This window comes from Oryctolagus cuniculus, chromosome 20, assembly GCF_964237555.1.
Source record: "Oryctolagus cuniculus chromosome 20, mOryCun1.1, whole genome shotgun sequence".
Taxonomy (NCBI): domain Eukaryota; kingdom Metazoa; phylum Chordata; class Mammalia; order Lagomorpha; family Leporidae; genus Oryctolagus; species Oryctolagus cuniculus.
Genome location: NC_091451.1, coordinates 36,916,727 through 36,935,636, shown reverse-complemented (window position 1 = coordinate 36,935,636; position 18,910 = coordinate 36,916,727). Strand labels below are relative to the sequence as shown.

Below are 18,910 nucleotides of genomic sequence, written 5' to 3'. Positions count from 1 at the left end.
AAGTAGAAAGTATAGGGTTTTTTTTGTTTGTTTGTTTGTTTGCTTTATTTGACAGGTAGAGTTATAGACAGTGAGAGAGAGAGACAGAGAGAAAGGTCTTCCTTCCCTTGGTTCACTCCCCAAATGGCTGCCACAGCTGGCGCTGGACGATCTGAAGCCAGGAACCAGGCGCTTCCTCCTGGTCTCCCATGCGGGTGCAGGGGCCCAAGCACCTGGGCCATCCTCCACTGCCCTCCCGAGCCACAGCAGAGAGCTGGACTGGAAGAGGAGCAACCAGGACTAGAACCCGGCACCCATATGGGATGCCAGCGCTGCAGGTGAAGGATTAACCAAGTGAGCCACGGCACCGGCCCCTCAAGTATAGGTTTTTATGTAATATAATAATGATGCACTTTCTATAAAATTATTTAAATTGGGGATAGGTATTTGGTACAGCAGTTAAGATTCTGCTTGAGACACCCAAAACCCATATAAGAGTCCTGGGTTGGTGTTTGCAACTCTACTTCCAATTCCAGCTTCCTGCTACTGCGTATCCTGAGAGGCATCAGAGACAGCCCTAATACTTGAGTTCCAGGCATCCATGTGAGAGATCCATACTGAGTTCTAAATGCCCAGCTTCTATCTGGCCCTGTCCCAGCTTTGTGAGACTTTGGGCAATGAATTAGTAGATAGAAGATGTCTATCCTTAACCCCCTTCTTCTCAAATAAATAAATAAATTTTAAAAAATTATTTGAGGCCGGCGCCGTGGCTCAATAGGCTAATCCTCTGCCTTGCGGCACCGGCACACCGGGTTCTAGTCCTGGTCGGGGCACCAAATTCTGTCCCGGTTGCTCCTCTTCCAGGCCAGCTCTCTGCTGTGGCCCGGGAGTGCAGTGGAGGATGGCCCAAGTTCTTGGGCCCTGCACCCCGTGGGAGACCAGGATAAGCACCTGGCTCCTGCCTTCGGATCAGTGCAGTGCGCCGGCCACAGCGCGCTGGCCGCGGCGGCCATTGGAGGGTGAACCAACGGCAAAAGGTGTGGGGAGCAACTCGGACTAGACTGTTACTGGAATTAAGACTTATTCTATGCATCTGCGCTCCCACAATATGGCGCTGGGAGAGGAGAAAACAGCTTCTACGCAGCTGCCTCTTGCCAACTTGAGTGATGACCTCCAGGAGCTGATCCTGCTCCTGATTGGAGGAGAGCAGCGTACTGGGCGTGTGGGCAGCCGAGTTGGGATTGGCGGAGGAGAACTATAAAGGAGGAGAGAGACAACATGCACGAGGAACATCTAAGGGGAACATCTAAGGGAACACCTGTGCAGCCCCCGAGAGAGCCGGCCGGCGGTGTGCCGCTCCCCTGCGGAAGTGGGGAAAGTGGCCAGGGGGAACCGCCCTTCCACAGAGGTGGAAGGGACAGTAGCCAACCCGGGAAGAACCAGCAGCAAACCCGGGGAGGGCCGAGCAGGCAAAGGAACAGCGCAGGGTCCTGTGTCGTTCCTCCACGAAGACGGGGAGCGACAAAAAGGAAGACCTTTCTCTATCTCTCTCTCTCACTGTCCACTCTGCCTGTCCAAAAAAAAAAAAAAGAAAGAAAGAAAGAAAAAAAAATTATTTGAATTATAACCTGACATCTGGCAAATATGTTCTCTGGTTAGCATTTATAGTTTTAAACTCAAATAGTGCATTTATTAGCTGTCTACCAGTATGTTTGGCAGACATCGGTTATTTTATACCAAATCTTTTCTCTGTTACCTCCAGATGCTAAAGCCTTATTTCAAGATACAGACATAGAGAAGACGGTGGTGATTCCTGGTCACAGCAGCTTCCTAATCACCAGCATTTTAGATGGGAAGAATGCTTTAGCTATCGCTACCATGCCTAACAGGGTCCCCAACAATGTGACCTTTCTAAAGGACTCCTGGTTCTTGTACAACTTCGGGCAAAGGAATGGACGGACGTGGAATATATACTCAAAGCCGTGTAATTACTGGCTTCAGCAATCTGATGATTCAACATCCCTCAACATCGTGAAATACGTTGACCTGGGGAACTCCCAGAATTTAGAGGTTAAGATCATACCTAATACAAAAGGTAAGCTTGTTTTTATTGAGAAATATCAAAGGATATTAGTTCTTTTCTTGAATATGAACTATGATAGTACTTAAGAGAATCAAGAAATTGAGTTTATTTTGATGCAAAAGGGGTAGACATTGTAGTGTAGTGGGTGATGCCACCACTTGGGACACCTGTATCCCCATATTGGAGTGCCAGTTCAAGTCCTGGCTACTCCGCTTCCAAATCCAGCTTCTTACTAATGCACTTGGAAGGGTGTCCACCAGTCCTAAGAACCAAGAACATTTTTATAACAAAATATTTGAAAAGCATAAATTGTTTATATTGAACCTACATTGGCTCCATATAAGAATGGCAGGATTACACAAAACTAGGAAAGTTTTAAGATCAGAAGGCAATCCATAAGAAGTACTTGTTTCTTCCAGATTGGTTGGGTTAGGTCTGGAAAGTTTATTTGTAAAAAATGGGCACATTAGTGCCTTGTGGTTCATCATGATGGGATGTACATCAAGGCTCAACATACAGTCAAGGAATGTAAAAGATGCTTTCATTGTTTTTTTATGAAAGATTTATTTGTTTATTAGAAAGGCAGCATTACAGAGTGGCAGAGGCAGAAAGAGAGAGAGAGAGGTCTTCCATCTGCTGGTTCACTCCCCAGATGAATGCAACATCTCAAGTGTGTCAATCCGAAGCCAGGAACCAGGAGCTTCCTCCAGGTCTCCCACATGGGTGCAGGGGCCAAGGACTTGGGCCATCTTCTATTGCTTTCCCGGGCCATAAGCAGAGAGCTGGATCAGAAGTGGAACAGCTGGGACGCAAACCCACAGACAGTGGCTTAGCCTTTTATGCCACAGCGCCAGCCCCAAAACACTATATTTAAAGGCTTACTTGAAATACAGAAGAAAGCACAACTAGGCCGGCGCCGCGCCTCATTAGGCTAATCCTCCGCCTGTGGCACCGGCACACCAGGTTCTAGTCCCGGTCGGGTGCCGGATTCTGTCCCAGTTGCCCCTCTTCCAGGCCAGCTCTCTGCTATGGCCAGGGAGTGCAGTGGAGGATGGCCCAAGTGCTTCGGCCCTGCACCCCATGGGAGACCAGGATAAGTACCTGGCTCCTGGCTTCGGATCAGCATGGTGCGCCGGCCGCGGCGGCCATTGGAGGGTGAGCCAATGGCAAAGGAAGACCTTTCTCTCTGTCTCTCTCTCTCACTGTCCACTCTGCCTGTCAAAAAAAAAAAAGAAAAACTTATATGAATGAAATTATAGCCTTTGTTAGATAACCTGAGGACATCTGTTGCCACCAATATTGTGGACTAAATATCCTGAAAAACTTCCTTCTGATTGAAACCTTCAGAAAGTCTTTCTCAATAAAAGAAGACAAGGATGACCCATTGTCCATTTTCCTTCAAACAACTTTGAGTTTCAATGTTATGATTTGAAATTTCTATTTACTTTTTTATATTCTTTTTTTATTTATGTATTTGAAAGGCAGAGTGGCAGAGAGACAGACACAGAAAGATCTTCCATTCACTGTTTCACTCCCCAAATGGCTGCAATGGCAGTGCTGGGCCAGCAGGAATCCAAGAACTCCATCTAGGTCTCCCAGGTGGCAGGGGCCTAAGTGTTTGTGGTATTGGAATTTGACCCCTTAAAAATATATTGGAATGTGGCCCCTTAAAGTTCCCCAGAGGTCAGGTCTGGGGTGCCATATATCACCATATGCTTATTAATAAATCCCCAATATTAATAAGCCCGAGTGGGTTCTTGCCTAATATTTATGGAAGAATTCTAAATACCGGCATAAATAAACGAGGCAGCATGGTACATTTTAAGCTTTTATTTAGTGAGAAAGATGCATAGAAGAGTGAGAGTTTTATCTAAGAGAGAGGGGTAAATCTGGGTTCCTACCAAGTACCAGGAACCAGCCACGTGGAGGAGCATCCAGGCCCGGAAGCCTAGAGCAGGTAGGCCAGGGAGCCTAGGACAGGTAGGCCAGGGAGCCTAGGGCCGGTGGCCCGAAGGCCACGTGCCCTGGAGATGACGTGTCCTGGAGGCACAGGGCTACAGCCAGCCCCCTCCTGGCAAGAAGCCAGGACAAAAGGAAAGGAGGGAAAGAAGGGGTGGACACACCCTGTTCCAGGCTTTTAATCCACTCTCAAAGGGGAGTGGTTAATTAACCTGATTGGCCAGTGGGTGCTCAGGTGTGGCCAGGTAGGAACATGGGGTCACACAGGGGCGTGGTGAAGGCATGGTCTTCCAGCTCACAAGCCTAATCAATTTTTTTTTTTTTTGACAGGCAGAGTTAGTGAGAGAGAGAGACAGAGAGAAAGGTCTTCCTTCTGTTGGTTCACCCCTCAAATGGTAGCTACGGCTGGCGTGCTGCACCAATCCTAAGCCAGGAGCCAGGTGCTTCCTCCTGGTCTCCCAAGGGGTGCAGGGCCCAAGCACTTGAGCCATCCTCCACTGCCCTCCCAGGCCACAGCAGAGAGCTGGACTGGAAGATGAGCAATCAGGACAAAATCTGGCGCCCCAACCTGGACTAGAATCTGGGGTGCCGGTGCTGCAGGCGGAGGATTAGCCAAGTGAGCTGCGGCGCCGGCCAAGCCTAATCAGTTTTAACCTGTATGCCTGTCTACTTCATTCCCCCCTCAGAGACTCCATCCCCTTAATCCTAAGGGGAGTTGATGGACGTCGAATCATCTCTCCTGTAACTGCTCCCTGCTTATGAGGGGCGTAGTGCAGGCCCTGCCTGTCCAGGGTCTGGAAGTCTCTGCCTAATCCTATCTAACAAATTCATTTTGTGAGCTGGAGCAGTCTCAGTAATTGCCAACGTCTGTGTTCCCTGTATGGTTAGTCACTCCCAGAAGTCGAGTTCTGAAACATATAAGTTTGTTAATTAGCATAAGCAAAACTGGAACAAAACCAGTTATAAGTGGGGTGCCCCATAAGATGCAAAGAACTTATCTTACAGAGTCCCAGATAGTAGGTAGTGATAGGCTACCCTTATGTAGATTATAAACCCATTTAGCTTGAGCATAGAGAATTATAATAGAAGAGCCTATTAGCTAGCTTTATCATCAACAGTTTCCAGAGATAATCAAGAAAGGCAGGTCCAGCATGTTTGTCTTAAGGAGACAAAGGCAAAAGCTTTACTTAGCCTTTTTGCTTTGAAGAGGTACTTAAGGTCTCTGATTGGCTTATAGGAACAGTCAGGCGTGTCTTTCGCATTCACCTGTGAAGACTTAAGAGGTAGACGTTTAATCCTGATTTTACGGAGGTAGCTGTGCTCAGTAGCACCTGGCAAGGTCCCTTTTATCTAAACTGAAACTGATCTGAAGAGGATCTTCTTATGAATGGCCTGCTCAGGAATTTCTAATGTTGGAGTTTTTGTTAAAAATTCCTTGATTCCTTGGAACACCTTTGCAGCTCCCAGTACAGACTCTGCCTCAGGGCGTCTCTAAAGCTATATGCAAAAGCTTGGAATCCAAATCTTGGAATCCAAAATCCACAGAATTTTACCATTCCCAGAAATCTCCTCAGCTGCCTTAAAACATCTGACCCTATTTAAAACATACAAGATAGGAATTTTACAGAGAGACATGTGTCCAAGATTTTACATTTGAGTCACTTTTTTTTAAAGATTTATTTATTTGAAAGGCACTTTTACAGAGAGGCAGAGAGAGAGAGAGGTCTTCCATCCAAAGGTTAATTCCCAAGATGGCCGCAATGGCTGGAGCAGCGCTGATCTGAAGTCAGGAGCCAGAAGCTTCTTCTGGGTCTCCCTTGTGGATACAGGGGCCCAAGGACTCGGGCCATCTTCTACTGCTGTCCCAGGCCATAGCAGGGAGCTGGATTGGAAGTGGAGCAGCCGGGTCTTGAACCGGCGCCTACATGGGATGCCGGCGCTTCAGGCCAGGGCGTTAACCCACTGCACCACGCACCGGCCCCAACATTTGAGTCACTTAATAAGCTTTAAAGAAATACCTAAGAATATAGGCAATAGAGCTTGACACTTAGATATAACTACAACTTATGATGCATAATATCACACAATAGAACAAAGTAAATCTTTGGGATCAGGTTTTACCATTAAAGTTAATACTGTAGCTCTGGCCGTTGCAGACACCTGGGGAGTGAACCAGTGGATGGAGGACCTCTCTGTCTCTCTTTCTACCTCTCCTCTCTCTGTGTAACTCTGACTTTCAAATAAATAAATAAATCTTACAAAAAAAAAAGAAGGAAGAATACATAAACTCTATGATTCTATATAAATTGCTAACAATATTTGCAGCCACTATTCAGCCTTCTTAATACATTCCTTAGATGTTCTAAAATGCAGATTAGTTGATCATCATTATGTTGAGGTTATAATTCTCATTGCGTAGTATTAACTGTTGACCTTGTTCCCATAGGGCTGCGCACACTTGAAACACCGCTGGTGGAAGTATTGGTTGGGGACCCAACTTTGCTAGAAGTTAAAGCCAAAGGCATTTTTGATGATGCTGATAGCTACATTATGGAAATTTCTGTAGTCAGCAGAGCTTTACGTCAGGTAAGATTTTCTTTTTCTTTCATTTTTTTAACCAGCTGAGCCAGCGTAACTAAGGAAAGGGGGACAGTTTTTTAAAATTTTAACTAATTTATTTCTTTGAAAGGTAGAGAGATAAACAGAGATGTAGAGAGAGAGATTTCCCATTGGCTTTTTCACTCCCCAAATGCCTAAAACAGCCAGAATTGGGACAGACCAAAAATCTAAGTCCCCTTCCTGGGTGGCAGGGACCTACTGCCTTGAGCTATCAGATGTGCTGCCTCCCATGGTGTGCATTAACAGGAAATTGGAGCGCAGAGGTGGGACTCAAACCCAGGCTGTGATATGGGATGCATGCATACCAAGTGGCAGCTTAACTGCTGTGCCATGTACCAGTCCCAAGACTTTCTTTACTTAAAAAATTATAATTTTTTAATTATAAATAATCTATTAATTACTATTATTTAGCATATAATCTAATAAAAAGAAGAAACATTTACATTTAATTCTACTTATCAAGGATCACTAAGTACTTTTTAACATGTTAGTTTTTTTGTTTTATAAAGGCAATGTGAAGGTACAGAAGAGAGGTTAAAAAGCATAGGTTCCACAAATCCCTGGGTGGTAAAAATACCATCTTAGGTGTTAAAGTGATCATTTGATAGGACTAAGTGTCTGGTAATAATAATAAATAGAATTAAAAAGGAATGAATATTCTAACATGGAAAGCAGTCCACACAGCAGACTCATAGAATGACAATTGCTTTAAGTAGTACTCTGACCTCAGAATCAGCCATTAAGGCATTCTGGTCTGGCTGAAAAAGCCCACAAGACATTTCAGGCATGAAAAGCCAAGATACTGTGTAACTCTAACTTTCAAATAAATAAATATTAAAAAAAAAAAAAGAAAGAAACAAAGAAAGAAAAGAAAATGAAGGAATCCCCATGGTTCTGAGTTGGATAATTATAGTGTTTAATTTAATAAATCCTCCTGGATGCTGGCCCATTGCCAAACATTTGCCAAATATTTGGAATATATTTCTTCCTGGAGAAGAACACGTTGTCTTTTATGATTTATTCTCAAACAGATCTCTACAGGCAGACTTACTCTAATTTTACTGTTTCTCTTTTGCCATTTCTTTTCTGCATCCTTGAGTTGTTTTCTGAATTGGTTTGTGAGGGCTGCCGCAACAAAACACCACACAATGGGCAGCCTCAACAACAGAAATCTGCTCCCTCACAGTCCTAGAGGCCACAGTTCCAGGAGTGGGCTTCTTCTGAGGCTCCTCTTCTCGGCTTGGCGACGGCTGTGTTCTCACTGTGTCTGCATCTGCTCACCTTTCTGTTTCTTGTGTGTGTCCTAATCCCCTCTTTATTTTTTTAAAAGATTTGTTTATTTGAGGGCAGAGTTACAAAGAGAGAAGGAAAGATAGAAAAAGATCTTCCTTCCACTCTTTTACTCCCCAAATGACTACAACAATATGGGCTCCCACATGGGTGCCATGGGTCTAAGTACTTGGGACATCTTCTGTTGCTTTCCCAGGCACATTACAGGGAGCTGGATTGGAAGTGGAGCAGCCAAGACTCCAACCGGGGCCCATATGGGATGCTGGCGTGGCAGGCAGTAGCTTAACCTGCAACACCACAGCACCAGCCCCCTTAATCTCTTCTTCTTACAAGGACACCAATTATATTGGATTAAGGGCCACACAAATGACCTTATTTTACCTTAATTGTCTTTGTAAATTGTTAAATCAACAACGGCAGTCACTGTGCACCTACCCCCCATGTAGGACCTCTGCCCTTAATGTGTGGTACTACGAGATGAATGGTAAAACTACTACTCAAACAGTACTCTCTACTTTGTGTGTCTTTGTGGGTGCAGTCTGTTGAAATCTTTACTTAGTATATACTAAGTTGATCTTCTGTATATAAAGATAATTGAAAATGAATCATGATGAAGAATGGGATGGGAGAGGGAGTGAAAGATGGGATGGTTGCGGGTGGGAGGGAGGTTATGGGTGTGAAAAACTGCTGTAATTCAAAAGTTGTACTTTGGAAACTTATATTTATTAAATAAAAGTTGAAAAGAAAAAAATTGTCTATTCTGAGATCCTAGGGTGAGAACTATGACACAGGAATTCTGGGTTGACTCCACAGCCACTCTAAATCACCGTTACTGTTTGGATGTCTCCAGGGTTCGACGTCGCTGGCACTGGTCGTCTGGGAAGCAGCGACAGAATGCTTTGTTACAACGATTGTGCCCACGCTGAAGAGCAGCTGCAGTTACCTCCGAGCCATGCGCCACATTCCGAGCGAATCCATCCCAGTGGAAGACTGGATCCAAGGAGTCCACAGAGACAGCCAGGGTTTCAACATGATCAAAACTCTGCCGGTAAAAAGTCTATCGGTTTGAGAGTCCCAGCGGTGCTGTGCCTCTGTGGGGCTGGGCAGCCATCCGGCTCTGACATCTCTTTCCCGAGATACTCGGATCACCTCATAGCTGCTTCCCAGCCCTCACATCATTTTGAGGATGTGGTGATCACTTCTTTTTAAAAAAAAAAAAATCATTTATTTATTTGAGAGGTGGAGTTACATACAGAGAGAGGAAGAGACAGAGAGAGAGAGGTCTTCCATCCACTGGTTCACTCCCTAAATGGTCACAATGGCTGGAGCTGTGCCGATCTGAAGCCAGGAGCCAGGAGCTTCTTCCAGGTCTCCCACATGGATGCAGGGGCCCAAGGACTTGGACCATCTTCTACTGTTTTTCCAGACCATCGCAGGGAGTGGGATTGGAAGTGGAGTAGCTGGGACTTGAACTGGTGCCAATATGGGATGCTGGCACCACAGGCAGAGGCTTAGCCTACTACGCCACAGCACTGTCCCCATAATTCACTTCTATAATGTAAAACTTTCTGCAAGAGTGATTTTTCTTGGTCACTCAGTCCCATCATTATCAAGATCTTTTATGCAGTGTTGCCGTGCTGCAGTCTTGGATGCTGGTGATATCTACAGCTGTTTAAGTAAATCTCACTGGTCCCATTTTAATTTTCCCCTTGTCCAAATCTACCACTCTTTTTTAAATGCATATTTTTACTCTTTGTAAATTACCTAATTTAGGGTAATTTTCTCTTTTTTTTTTTTTTTTTTTTTTTTGACAGGCAGAGTGGACAGTGAGAGAGAGAGACAGAGAGAAAGGTCTTCCTTTTGCCGTTGGTTCACCCTCCAATGGCCGCCGTGGACAGCGCGCTGCGGCCGGCGCACCGCGCTGATCTGATGGCAGGAGCCAGGAGCCAGGTGCTTTTCCTGGTCTCCCATGGGGTGCAGGGCCCAAGCACCTGGGCCATCCTCCACTGCCCTCCCTGGCCACAGCAGAGGGCTGGCCTGGAAGAGGGGCAACCGGGACAGAATCCGGCGCCCCAACCGGGACTAGAACCCGGTGTGCCGGCGCCGCTAGGTGGAGGATTAGCCTAGTGAGCCGCGGCGCCAGCCAATTTTCTCTTTTTTAAGATGTACTTACTTGAAAGGCAGCTACGGCAGGGTGGTGGGGGAGAGGGAGAGGGAGAGGGGGAGAGAGAGGGAGAGAGAGTCTTGTATCCACTGGTTCACTTCCCAGATGGTCACAATGGCTGGGGCTGGACCAGGATCTCCGCCTGGGTCTCTCACATGGGTTCAGGGGCCCAAACACTTGGGCCATCTCCTTCTGCTTTCCCAGACACATTAGCAGGTGTGTGAATCAGCAGTGGAGCAACAGAGACTCGAAGTGGTGTTCACATGGGAGCTGGCATCGCAGGCAACAGCTTAACTCACTGCATCATGATGCCAGGCCGTTGTGATTTTCTTTGCGACAAAAAGCAAATAGCCAAATTTGAAAAATTATTTACCAATATGTCATTAAGGCTCTTTTAAAAAAATTTTATTAATTAATTTGAAAGGCAGAGTGACAGAATCAGAGAGAGGTAGATGGAAAGGGGGAGGGGAGTAGGAGGGAGAGGGAGAGGGAGAGGGAGAGGGAGATCTCTACCTGCTGGCTGACTCTCCAGATGGCTGCAACAGATAGGTCTGGGCTGGGCCAAAGCCATGAGCCAGGAACTCCATCTGGGTCTCCCACATGGGTGGCAAGGATTGGAGAACTCAGGCCAGCATCTACCACCTTCCCGGGTGCATTAGCAGAAAGCCGGATCAGAAGCAGAGTCACCAGAGCTCAAACCTTACCCTGATAAGGGATTCTGGCATCATAAGTCACAGCTTAAGCTACTGCACCACAATGCTGGTCCCACTAAGGCCCTTTAATAAACTATTTAACATCATTGCATTGACTTTATGGCAGCTGTATTAGGTACTAAAAATATTTTTCACTTATTAACAAGTTCCAAGTTATATTATCATTGGTTCAGTTGTTGAATTTCAGAAAATGAGTAGGAGTGTTGAGGGAATATGAATTTAATGCCTGGAGCTAAAAATGAAATATTTACATTGAATGTTTTTCTGAAAAATCAAGATTTTTAAAGTCGTGAGAAATAACAGTGAACTGTAGCTTTTCTTTGTTTCATTACTTGCAGGTAAACTACAGGCCCCCATCTAATATGGGAATTGCTATTCCACTTACAGATAATTTTTATCATGCAGATCCTAGCCAACCCATACCAAGAAATCTATTTCACAAGTCAAAGGTAAGTCGTTTTTCTACAAATAAATTAGTGCAGTATTTCTCTGTATCCAATAAGTCATTCAGAAGATTAACAATGGACTTAGCTATCCATTAAATAAGAAGATACAGTATTTTTTTTCAAAGATGTATTCATTTATTTGAAAGGTAGAGTGATAGAAGGAAGGAGGATATGACAGGGGGAGGGAGGAAGAGGAGCAGAAAGAGAGAGGGAGAGAGAGATACTGATCTTCCATCCATGGGTTCACTCCATAAATGCCTGCAACAGCTGGGCTGGACCAGGTTGGAGCCAGAAACCTGGAGCTCCACCTGGTTCTCCCACATGGCATCGGGGATCCAAGTACTTGGACCATCATCCACTGTCTTCCCAGGCACATGATCAAGAAGGGGGGCAGAAGCAGAGGAGGCAGGAGTCTACACTCCAATATGGAATGTGGGCATCCCAAGCAGCAGCCTGCCCCGCAGCACAACGCCTGCTCTATGCGGGTATCAGTATCACTACCACTGCTACTCCTCTGTCTCTGGCTGTCCAGCCTCCTGTCCTTTAACTGCTGCTCTCGGGGCCATGAAATCTAAGTGGACTCTCCCTGACCTCTCCCTGGCTCCCACTGGATTTTCAAGGGGATAGTGGGATGAATGCAGCATATCTCAAATGAAAAGAGCCCCAGCTCCTCCAGCTCAGGCTTCCAGCCCTGCGAAAGGAGGAGTGTCCAGAAGGAAAGAGATGGCCTGCTCCAAGTCGGTCCATTTAAACTCCTGCTAAGGTTCAAACCCCAGCAGCCCCTGGCATCTCTGGAGAGGAAAACAGGGAGGAGCTACTATGTTCAGAGGAAAAGCACAGGATGAGGATGCTTCTTGCAAGCCTCATGGGTGCCTGCGGACTCCTCTCTCCAGAAAAATGCCCCTTCCTGCCCAGGTACGTATACAACTAGGCTTTCATGTCTGTTCATACACACATGCACAGACACAATCCAGCTTCCTGCTAGTGCTGGGACAGCAGATGATGATTCCAGTCTTCGAGTTCCTGCCACCCATGTGGGAGACCAGGAGTGAGTTCCTGGCTACTGGCTTCAGCCTGGTCCAGCCTTGATGTTGTGGGCATTTGAGGAGTAAATCAGTACATGGAAGCTCTCTGTTTCTGTCTCTCTTTCTCTGCCTTTCAAATAGAAAGAAAACATAAATAATTGGGGGGAAAAAAGGTTGTATCAAAATAACAAACATCTACATGCTCTCCTAGAAAAACTCCATGAAACATTGGTAAACAGATTTTTCAAATAGGATGTATCAGTGTAGGAAGTAGGTGGGTAGATAGATAGATAGATAAAGAGAACAGAAAATTTGAGGAATCTCTGAGACAGAAAGCAAATAGGATGAGATGCACAGAGAAATGTAACTGCAAGAGATCTTTTTGTGATGCCTGCAGAGGGAGGGGCTCAGGGCAGGGAGTTTGGCGGCCCTGATGTGCCACTTGCAAAACCACCCAGGCTTCCCAGGTCCCAGGCAATGCACTGAGGTCCACTGGCAGGCAGCTGAGTTGTCCGTGGGGTCAGCCTGCTGTGCAAGGAGACAAATAAAATTGAGAAACTGTTCTTATACTCCTACTTTGTTCTTAATGGTTTTTATTTCCCCCTTTTAACTTCTCAGGAATTTTACTTATTCAAGGAACAAATATTTCTTGAATGTGTACTCAGTTTGCTCAGTCAACCCATGTGGCTTCTCTTTGCAGGAAGCTGGTAAATACAAACAGTGTGCAAACGTGTCCACCCGGGAGGAGTGTAACTGCACAGACGCCCAGAAGTTGTCGTATGCTGTCGCTTTCTCCGACTGCAGAGAGAAAGTAAGACAACACTCGGTTACCTGCACACAGCGTACTTTCATTTCAGCAAAGCTTTGAACATGAAAACTAAAATGTAGAATTATTGTCTCTTTATGACATAGATCTAAATATTACACAGAGAGATCAGGGTCTGAACGTACCTAGACAAGCTAACTAAGCTCATCGGCGATATAACACCTGCACTGCCCTAAGGCACAGGACCGTTGTAGAGACACATACACCCTCACACGCTTCCCCGTGTGAAAGAAATGTGGCATCTGTGAAACACTGTTCCAGTTCAACAAACTGGAATATCTCCTACATATTAGGTCCTCGAGTATAGAGGTTGAAGCCCTTGTCAGGAGCTCAGTCCAGAAAAAAGTTTAATATGTTGGCTAAGAGAATGAGCTCTGTATCAAATAATATTTTATTCTATTAGTATCAAATGTGTATCAAGTTAATGGTGTTTGTATTAGCAGAGTTAAATGCGCAGTTGGTATGATTTTCAAGGAGATCTATTTCAAAGGCTTTATAAGAACATATATGGAGACTATATATATGTGTGTGTGTATATATATATATAGGACTATATATGTTCTACGGAGGGAGACTGCATATATTATGTGGGTTATATATATATATAAATGACTATATGCTATAGAGAAAGACTGTATATTATGTGGACTCTGTATAGGTGTAACTATATATGATGTAGAGACTGTATATGCTGTATATCAGCTTTCTACAGTGTTACTGATTTTATGTACATATCAAAAGATAAAATCACTCGCAACAACATCGGGCTAGAGTCAGCATTCAGTAAGTTGTGAAGGTTGTGCTTACATACCCCCTTGCTGAATTAAAATAGCATTTCTTGAGCACTTACTCTCTATCAAAAACACTGCTTCCAGCTTTCTCCGTGATTCATCTCATTTAGTGCAAGTCACAAAGAAGCCAGGCAGTTTGACAGACATCATAATGTTAATACGTGTGAGAGCCAGGTTTGAATTCTGACTACAGAGCCTGAGTTTCCAATGCTTGAAAGACTGAGAACTGGCAGAGAGACAGGTGTGAGGGTGTAGGCAAGACCCAGCTCGGGCAAGACCTTGTAGCACAGGAGTTAGCCAGAAAAGAATCCCAGTAGAAAGTTATGGGTTTCATTACCATGTTTGTCTACCGCTTTTGAAGAGTTCACATAGATTCTGCCGCAAGATAAACTTTTTCATGCCTGAAGAGGCAGAAGCCATCAAAAAGCACATTTAGAATAGCCAAACTACCAGGAATTTATCTGTTCATTCTCAACCAGGAAATGGAATTAGTATTAAATTTTGCAAACTCATATTCATTCTCGGAATTTGTATTTTAGGTTCCTCGTTTTAAGTTTCCAGTCACACAATATCCAGTTTCTTTGAAAATTTTCAATGAGTCTGTACTTATCCCAGTGAAATCTCCATATCTGGTTACTGTGACTGAAGTGAATTTGAGGAAAAACTGGCAGCTAAGTAGGATTTGCTTTCTTCTATAAGTATTTTGCCTTATAAGTAATGTTCTTGTTACTGCTTTGCAAAATCTGTTTATACTAAGAGGTAGCCAGGAGCTCTTTAGAAAAGGATTCAGATCAGTTGGCACGGTGCTGCTTGCTTCTGCTGTCTCCCACTTATTTCCTTCTCGCTTCCAGTGGCCTGAATTCTATGGCATAAAAGCATTTTTTAAAAATTTGAACTACAGGGGCTGGCATTGTGGCATAGCAGGTTAAGCCACCGCCTGCAACGCCACCATCCAATATGAGCACCAGTTTGAGTCTCAGCTGCCCCGCTTCTGATCCAGCTCTCTGCTAATGTGCCTGGGAAAGCAGCAGAAGGTGGCCCAAGCACTTGGGCCCCTGTCTCCTATGCGGGAGACCCAGATGGAATTCCTGGCTCCTGGCGTAGGCCTGTTTCATCACCTGCCATTGTGTCCATTTGGTGAATGAACCAGCAGATAGAATATTTTTCTCCCTCTGTCTCTGTAACCATGCCTTTCAAATAAATAAGATAAATCTTTTTTAAAAAATGAACTACAAGATGAATTGAAAGGCATTTTGTAAATTAGCGGCAGCAATGATTGAATTGGTGCTACACTCTGGTCTAGTGTCTCATATATTCTGTGTTACAGAGGAGATTACGAAAGGTGTTGCCAGATAATTACAGAATCTGTCTTCTAACTATGAGTAAAGCTTATTAAAGACTTTGTGATAAAATAATTGAAGAGATGCATAAAAATTTTTAAATAATTTAAAGAGGAAATATATCTCTATTCAGTTTTATCTCAAATATACAACTTTTTGTTTCACGTTTTCTTTGTTCATACATGAGTATTTGTGGGCGATAGCTGATAGATACATAGACTAATAGATAAACAGGGCTGGTGCCGTGGCTCACTTGGCTAATCCTCTGCCTGCGGCGCCAGTACTCTGGGTTCTAGTCCCAGTTGTGGCGCCGGTTCTATCCCGATTGCTCTTCTTCCAGTCCAGCTCTCTGCTGTGGCCCGGGAAGGCAGTGGAGGATGGCCCAAGTGCTTGGGCCCTGCACCCCACGGGAGACCAGGAGAAGCACCTGGCTCCTGGCTTCGGATCAGCGCAGTGCGCTGATCTCTCTCACTGTCTAACTCTGCCTGTCCAAAAAAAAAAACAACCTAATAGATAAACAGGAAGAATTAGTAGACTTTCACCCTTCTGGTTAAGATACCCCTTAGGATGCCTGCATATCACAGTGCCTGAGTTCGAGTCCTGGCTCCGCTCTGAATTCCAGCTTCCTGTTAACGCACACGGGGAGGCAGCAGGTAATGGCTCAAGTAGTTGAGCTCCTGCGCCCGGACTGAATTCTGGCTTCTGGTTTCAGCCTGGCCCAGCCTTTGTCATTGTGGGCTTTGGAGAATGAACCAGTAGATGGGAGCTCTCTGTTTCTCAAATAAATAATAAAATAAATTTTAAAAAGAGCTGGCTAGAAATTTAGATCAATCATTAATGTGTTACTGAATATCCAGACATTCTGTGTTCAGTGAGTCTTACTCCACCTGACATGTATCCATTTTTGAAATGAAAAACTCAGTGAAGGGAAACTACCAAATAGTTTGCTTTTACTGACATCTCCATTTGCTGTGGTGTGCTGGAGGCTGCTCTGACCAGATCTGGAGAACTCATAGTAATCATTTTACAAGCTGGCTGCTCAATCACTGGACGCTTGACACTAGCCACGTGGGAGTACTCATACCACGGAAATTGGCAAGATGCCACAACACTCATCTTATTTTCCTTTAGATCCCGTGTGCCACGACAGCATTGCAATTTCTAACCCCTACACGACCCCCCAGGTTTTAGAAAGAGCGACAAGCAAGGCATTGATTGACATGTGCCCACTTCTTTCGGAATGGATCTAAGTGATCCAGCTGTGAAACATTCCTGCCACCCTACTGAAAGTCATTTGCCCACCACCAACAAGGCCATGAGATGACCTCGCTGCTTAGAACAAAATGACCGTGCAGGTCAGGACTGGCCATGCCAGGGAGCAAAGGAAAAGGCCAGACTAAAGGAAGGTGGTCAGAGTCTTGCCCTGAAGGACGCCCTTGAGTGACATGAGATGCGGGACCCAGACGTGGCCCCTAAATGCACAATTACAAAGCCAGGCAGAACTGGCCACGTGGGCTAAGGCCATCACGTTGCATGATGGAATCCCTCCTTGTACTTTCAAGTATGTAGCAAATGTTATGCAAAATGGAAAATTGACATAAATGAGCTTAAAATATATTTCTTGTATTTTTAGAACACTCCGTGCCAGTAAAGATTAAAAAGCTGAAAAACTACTTAGAACCACTTCTGCATGCTTCAGTATATAACCCTTTAGGTCTCAACTTAAGTATAAAGGTAAGTTGACAGCTTTCTTGTTTTCACTCTGTTGAGTTCAGATATTAATGTCTATCTCTAAACTAAGATTGCTTTTAGTTTTAAAGTACATGTATCCATGAGTGGTGGGAATAAAATATTTCAAGGTTATGGGTAATGGACTTTTCTTTATTTCCTTTGGTGGTGTTATTTTTAAGGTATATGAAAGCTAAATTTAACATTAGGTTGCTATTTTGTAAGCTGATGGGCAAGACTGTTTATCAAAGTAGAGCAGAAAGGAGATTTCCAAAAGCTAGGGGGAAGAAGCGAATTCAATATCCTTTAGCTGGGTATACACAGGCACACATCCCCCAGTTCCAGCTTCCCATAGGAACGTAGAAAGTTTATACATTGTAGGTGACTCTGAAAACCAATACTAAAATTCAGGGGTATCTGATGATTAGCCAAAAACACCCATGAAGGCCAAGTAAGATTTTATGTTTTTGTTTCTTTCTTCTAAAAATGTAATGACCAAGAGCCTTAGGAGGGAGATGACAATCTTTTCTATACAACATCTATGGGGGAAAGAGTCCTGGTGTAGATCTCTCCTGAAGGGAAGGTGTGCGCTGGTCCTGCTAATGACCACATGTGTTTTCCCCACAGGGCTCTGAGCTTTTTCACTTCAGAGTATCCGTTGTCCCAGGGGTCACCTTCTGTGACTTGGTTGAAGAATTTCAGGTATAGTGAATGCGTGACGTTTCCTAAGCGGTGGTGGCTGGGGCAATAACATGACCAGTGTTAATCCAAGCAACATTAAATAGATAAATGGGCAGAATGTATGTGATGGGTGGAACTTGGAGACGGATCCTGGAAAAGGTGGTGACATTGTCAGTGACGGTAAACCCATGGTGTATGACAGGTGCCAGCGCTGATTGGTGCTGGGAGAGTTTCAGCAAGTGGCTGTATTTGGTTTTGTTTGCTCTCCAAATTTGCACATTTAGCTCCATTTTCTGATGCTTGATGCTCTTCCTCTCACCCCCATGTTTCCGTGGGACATGGGTCTGTGACATTTCAGTTCCAGAGTTACCCTTCCTCTGGCTATTTGAATTGTAATGGGACCTTCCTAAATATTCCAAACACTTTCAAGATGTTTCAAGGGTTGGGAAACACAATCAGTCTCCCCAAATCACTCCCTGAAAGTAACCACTCCGTTTTGCTTATTCATGTAGTGATATCTGATGCCCCTAGGGCATGAGAAGGAGTGGGGACTCAACACAAATGGGTCATGACTCAGCAGATACTGACACCACACTAACATCTCCCATCCCTTCCTGTCCTGCCCCTACGCCAGGGCTGACCCTGACAGTGGGTTTGCACTGCAGTGATGGTGGCCCTGGCAGCAATGCAAACCCTGAGACCACGAGAGAAGACCCAACAAAGCAACACATGTCAGGTGAAGAGTCTGAGGGAAGCCCCCATTGCTTTTCTCTTTGCTCCAAGGGCAACCCCGGTCATAGGGAACAGCATACTAGGACAGGAGAATAAAATTTTCATGGAATCCCAGATCTCTTCCCAGAAGACCAGAGAGAGCAAGGGTCCATCTGCGGCTTCACTCCCCAAATGCCTGCATAGCTAGGTCTGGGCCAGGCCAAAGCCAGGATCCGGGAGCCCTATCTCAATCACTTAGGCCATTGTCACTGAGCTGGGACCCAGAGTGGAGTAGGGACCCAGGGGGTCTCAACCACATCTTCATCAACAGCTAACGGCCCATCTCCTCAGTATTCAGTTCTTTACTTTGATCATTGCACTGTGGTTACTTAAGTGAATTCTTTGTGTTTAAGAAATATGAATTGAGGTATTTTAGGAGTGAATAGACATGGTGTCTAGGAGAGACTGTCTTACCATCCTGTGGGTGAATGTTTCTTTTGGACATGGCTTGTAACATTTGGATAGTCTAAGAAGGTTAGAAGGGAAACGTGAAGA

General features: G+C 44.9%; 1 protein-coding gene and 1 long non-coding RNA gene across 6 annotated transcripts in view; one reads left to right on the top strand and one right to left on the bottom strand.

Annotated features, from left to right (window-relative positions):
* CATSPERB (cation channel sperm associated auxiliary subunit beta) overlaps positions 1–18,910 on the top strand; it is a 112,283-nt gene that overhangs the window by 90,252 nt on the left and 3,121 nt on the right. For all 5 annotated transcript variants that reach the window (XM_051826126.2, XM_051826125.2, XM_051826124.2 and 2 more), the window contains 8 exons: positions 1,742–2,074; positions 6,468–6,607; positions 8,781–8,978; positions 11,146–11,256; positions 12,979–13,089; positions 14,435–14,570; positions 16,869–16,969; positions 17,591–17,665. In XM_051826126.2, the coding sequence (XP_051682086.2) occupies positions 1,742–2,074; positions 6,468–6,607; positions 8,781–8,978; positions 11,146–11,256; positions 12,979–13,089; positions 14,435–14,570; positions 16,869–16,969; positions 17,591–17,665 (1,205 nt within the window). The remainder of the gene's footprint in view (positions 1–1,741; positions 2,075–6,467; positions 6,608–8,780; positions 8,979–11,145; positions 11,257–12,978; positions 13,090–14,434; positions 14,571–16,868; positions 16,970–17,590; positions 17,666–18,910) is intronic.
* LOC103351665 (uncharacterized) overlaps positions 12,863–18,910 on the bottom strand; it is a 31,570-nt gene continuing 25,522 nt past the window's right edge. The window contains exon 5 of the long non-coding RNA XR_011385076.1: positions 12,863–13,076. This is a non-coding gene — a long non-coding RNA (uncharacterized lncRNA). The remainder of the gene's footprint in view (positions 13,077–18,910) is intronic.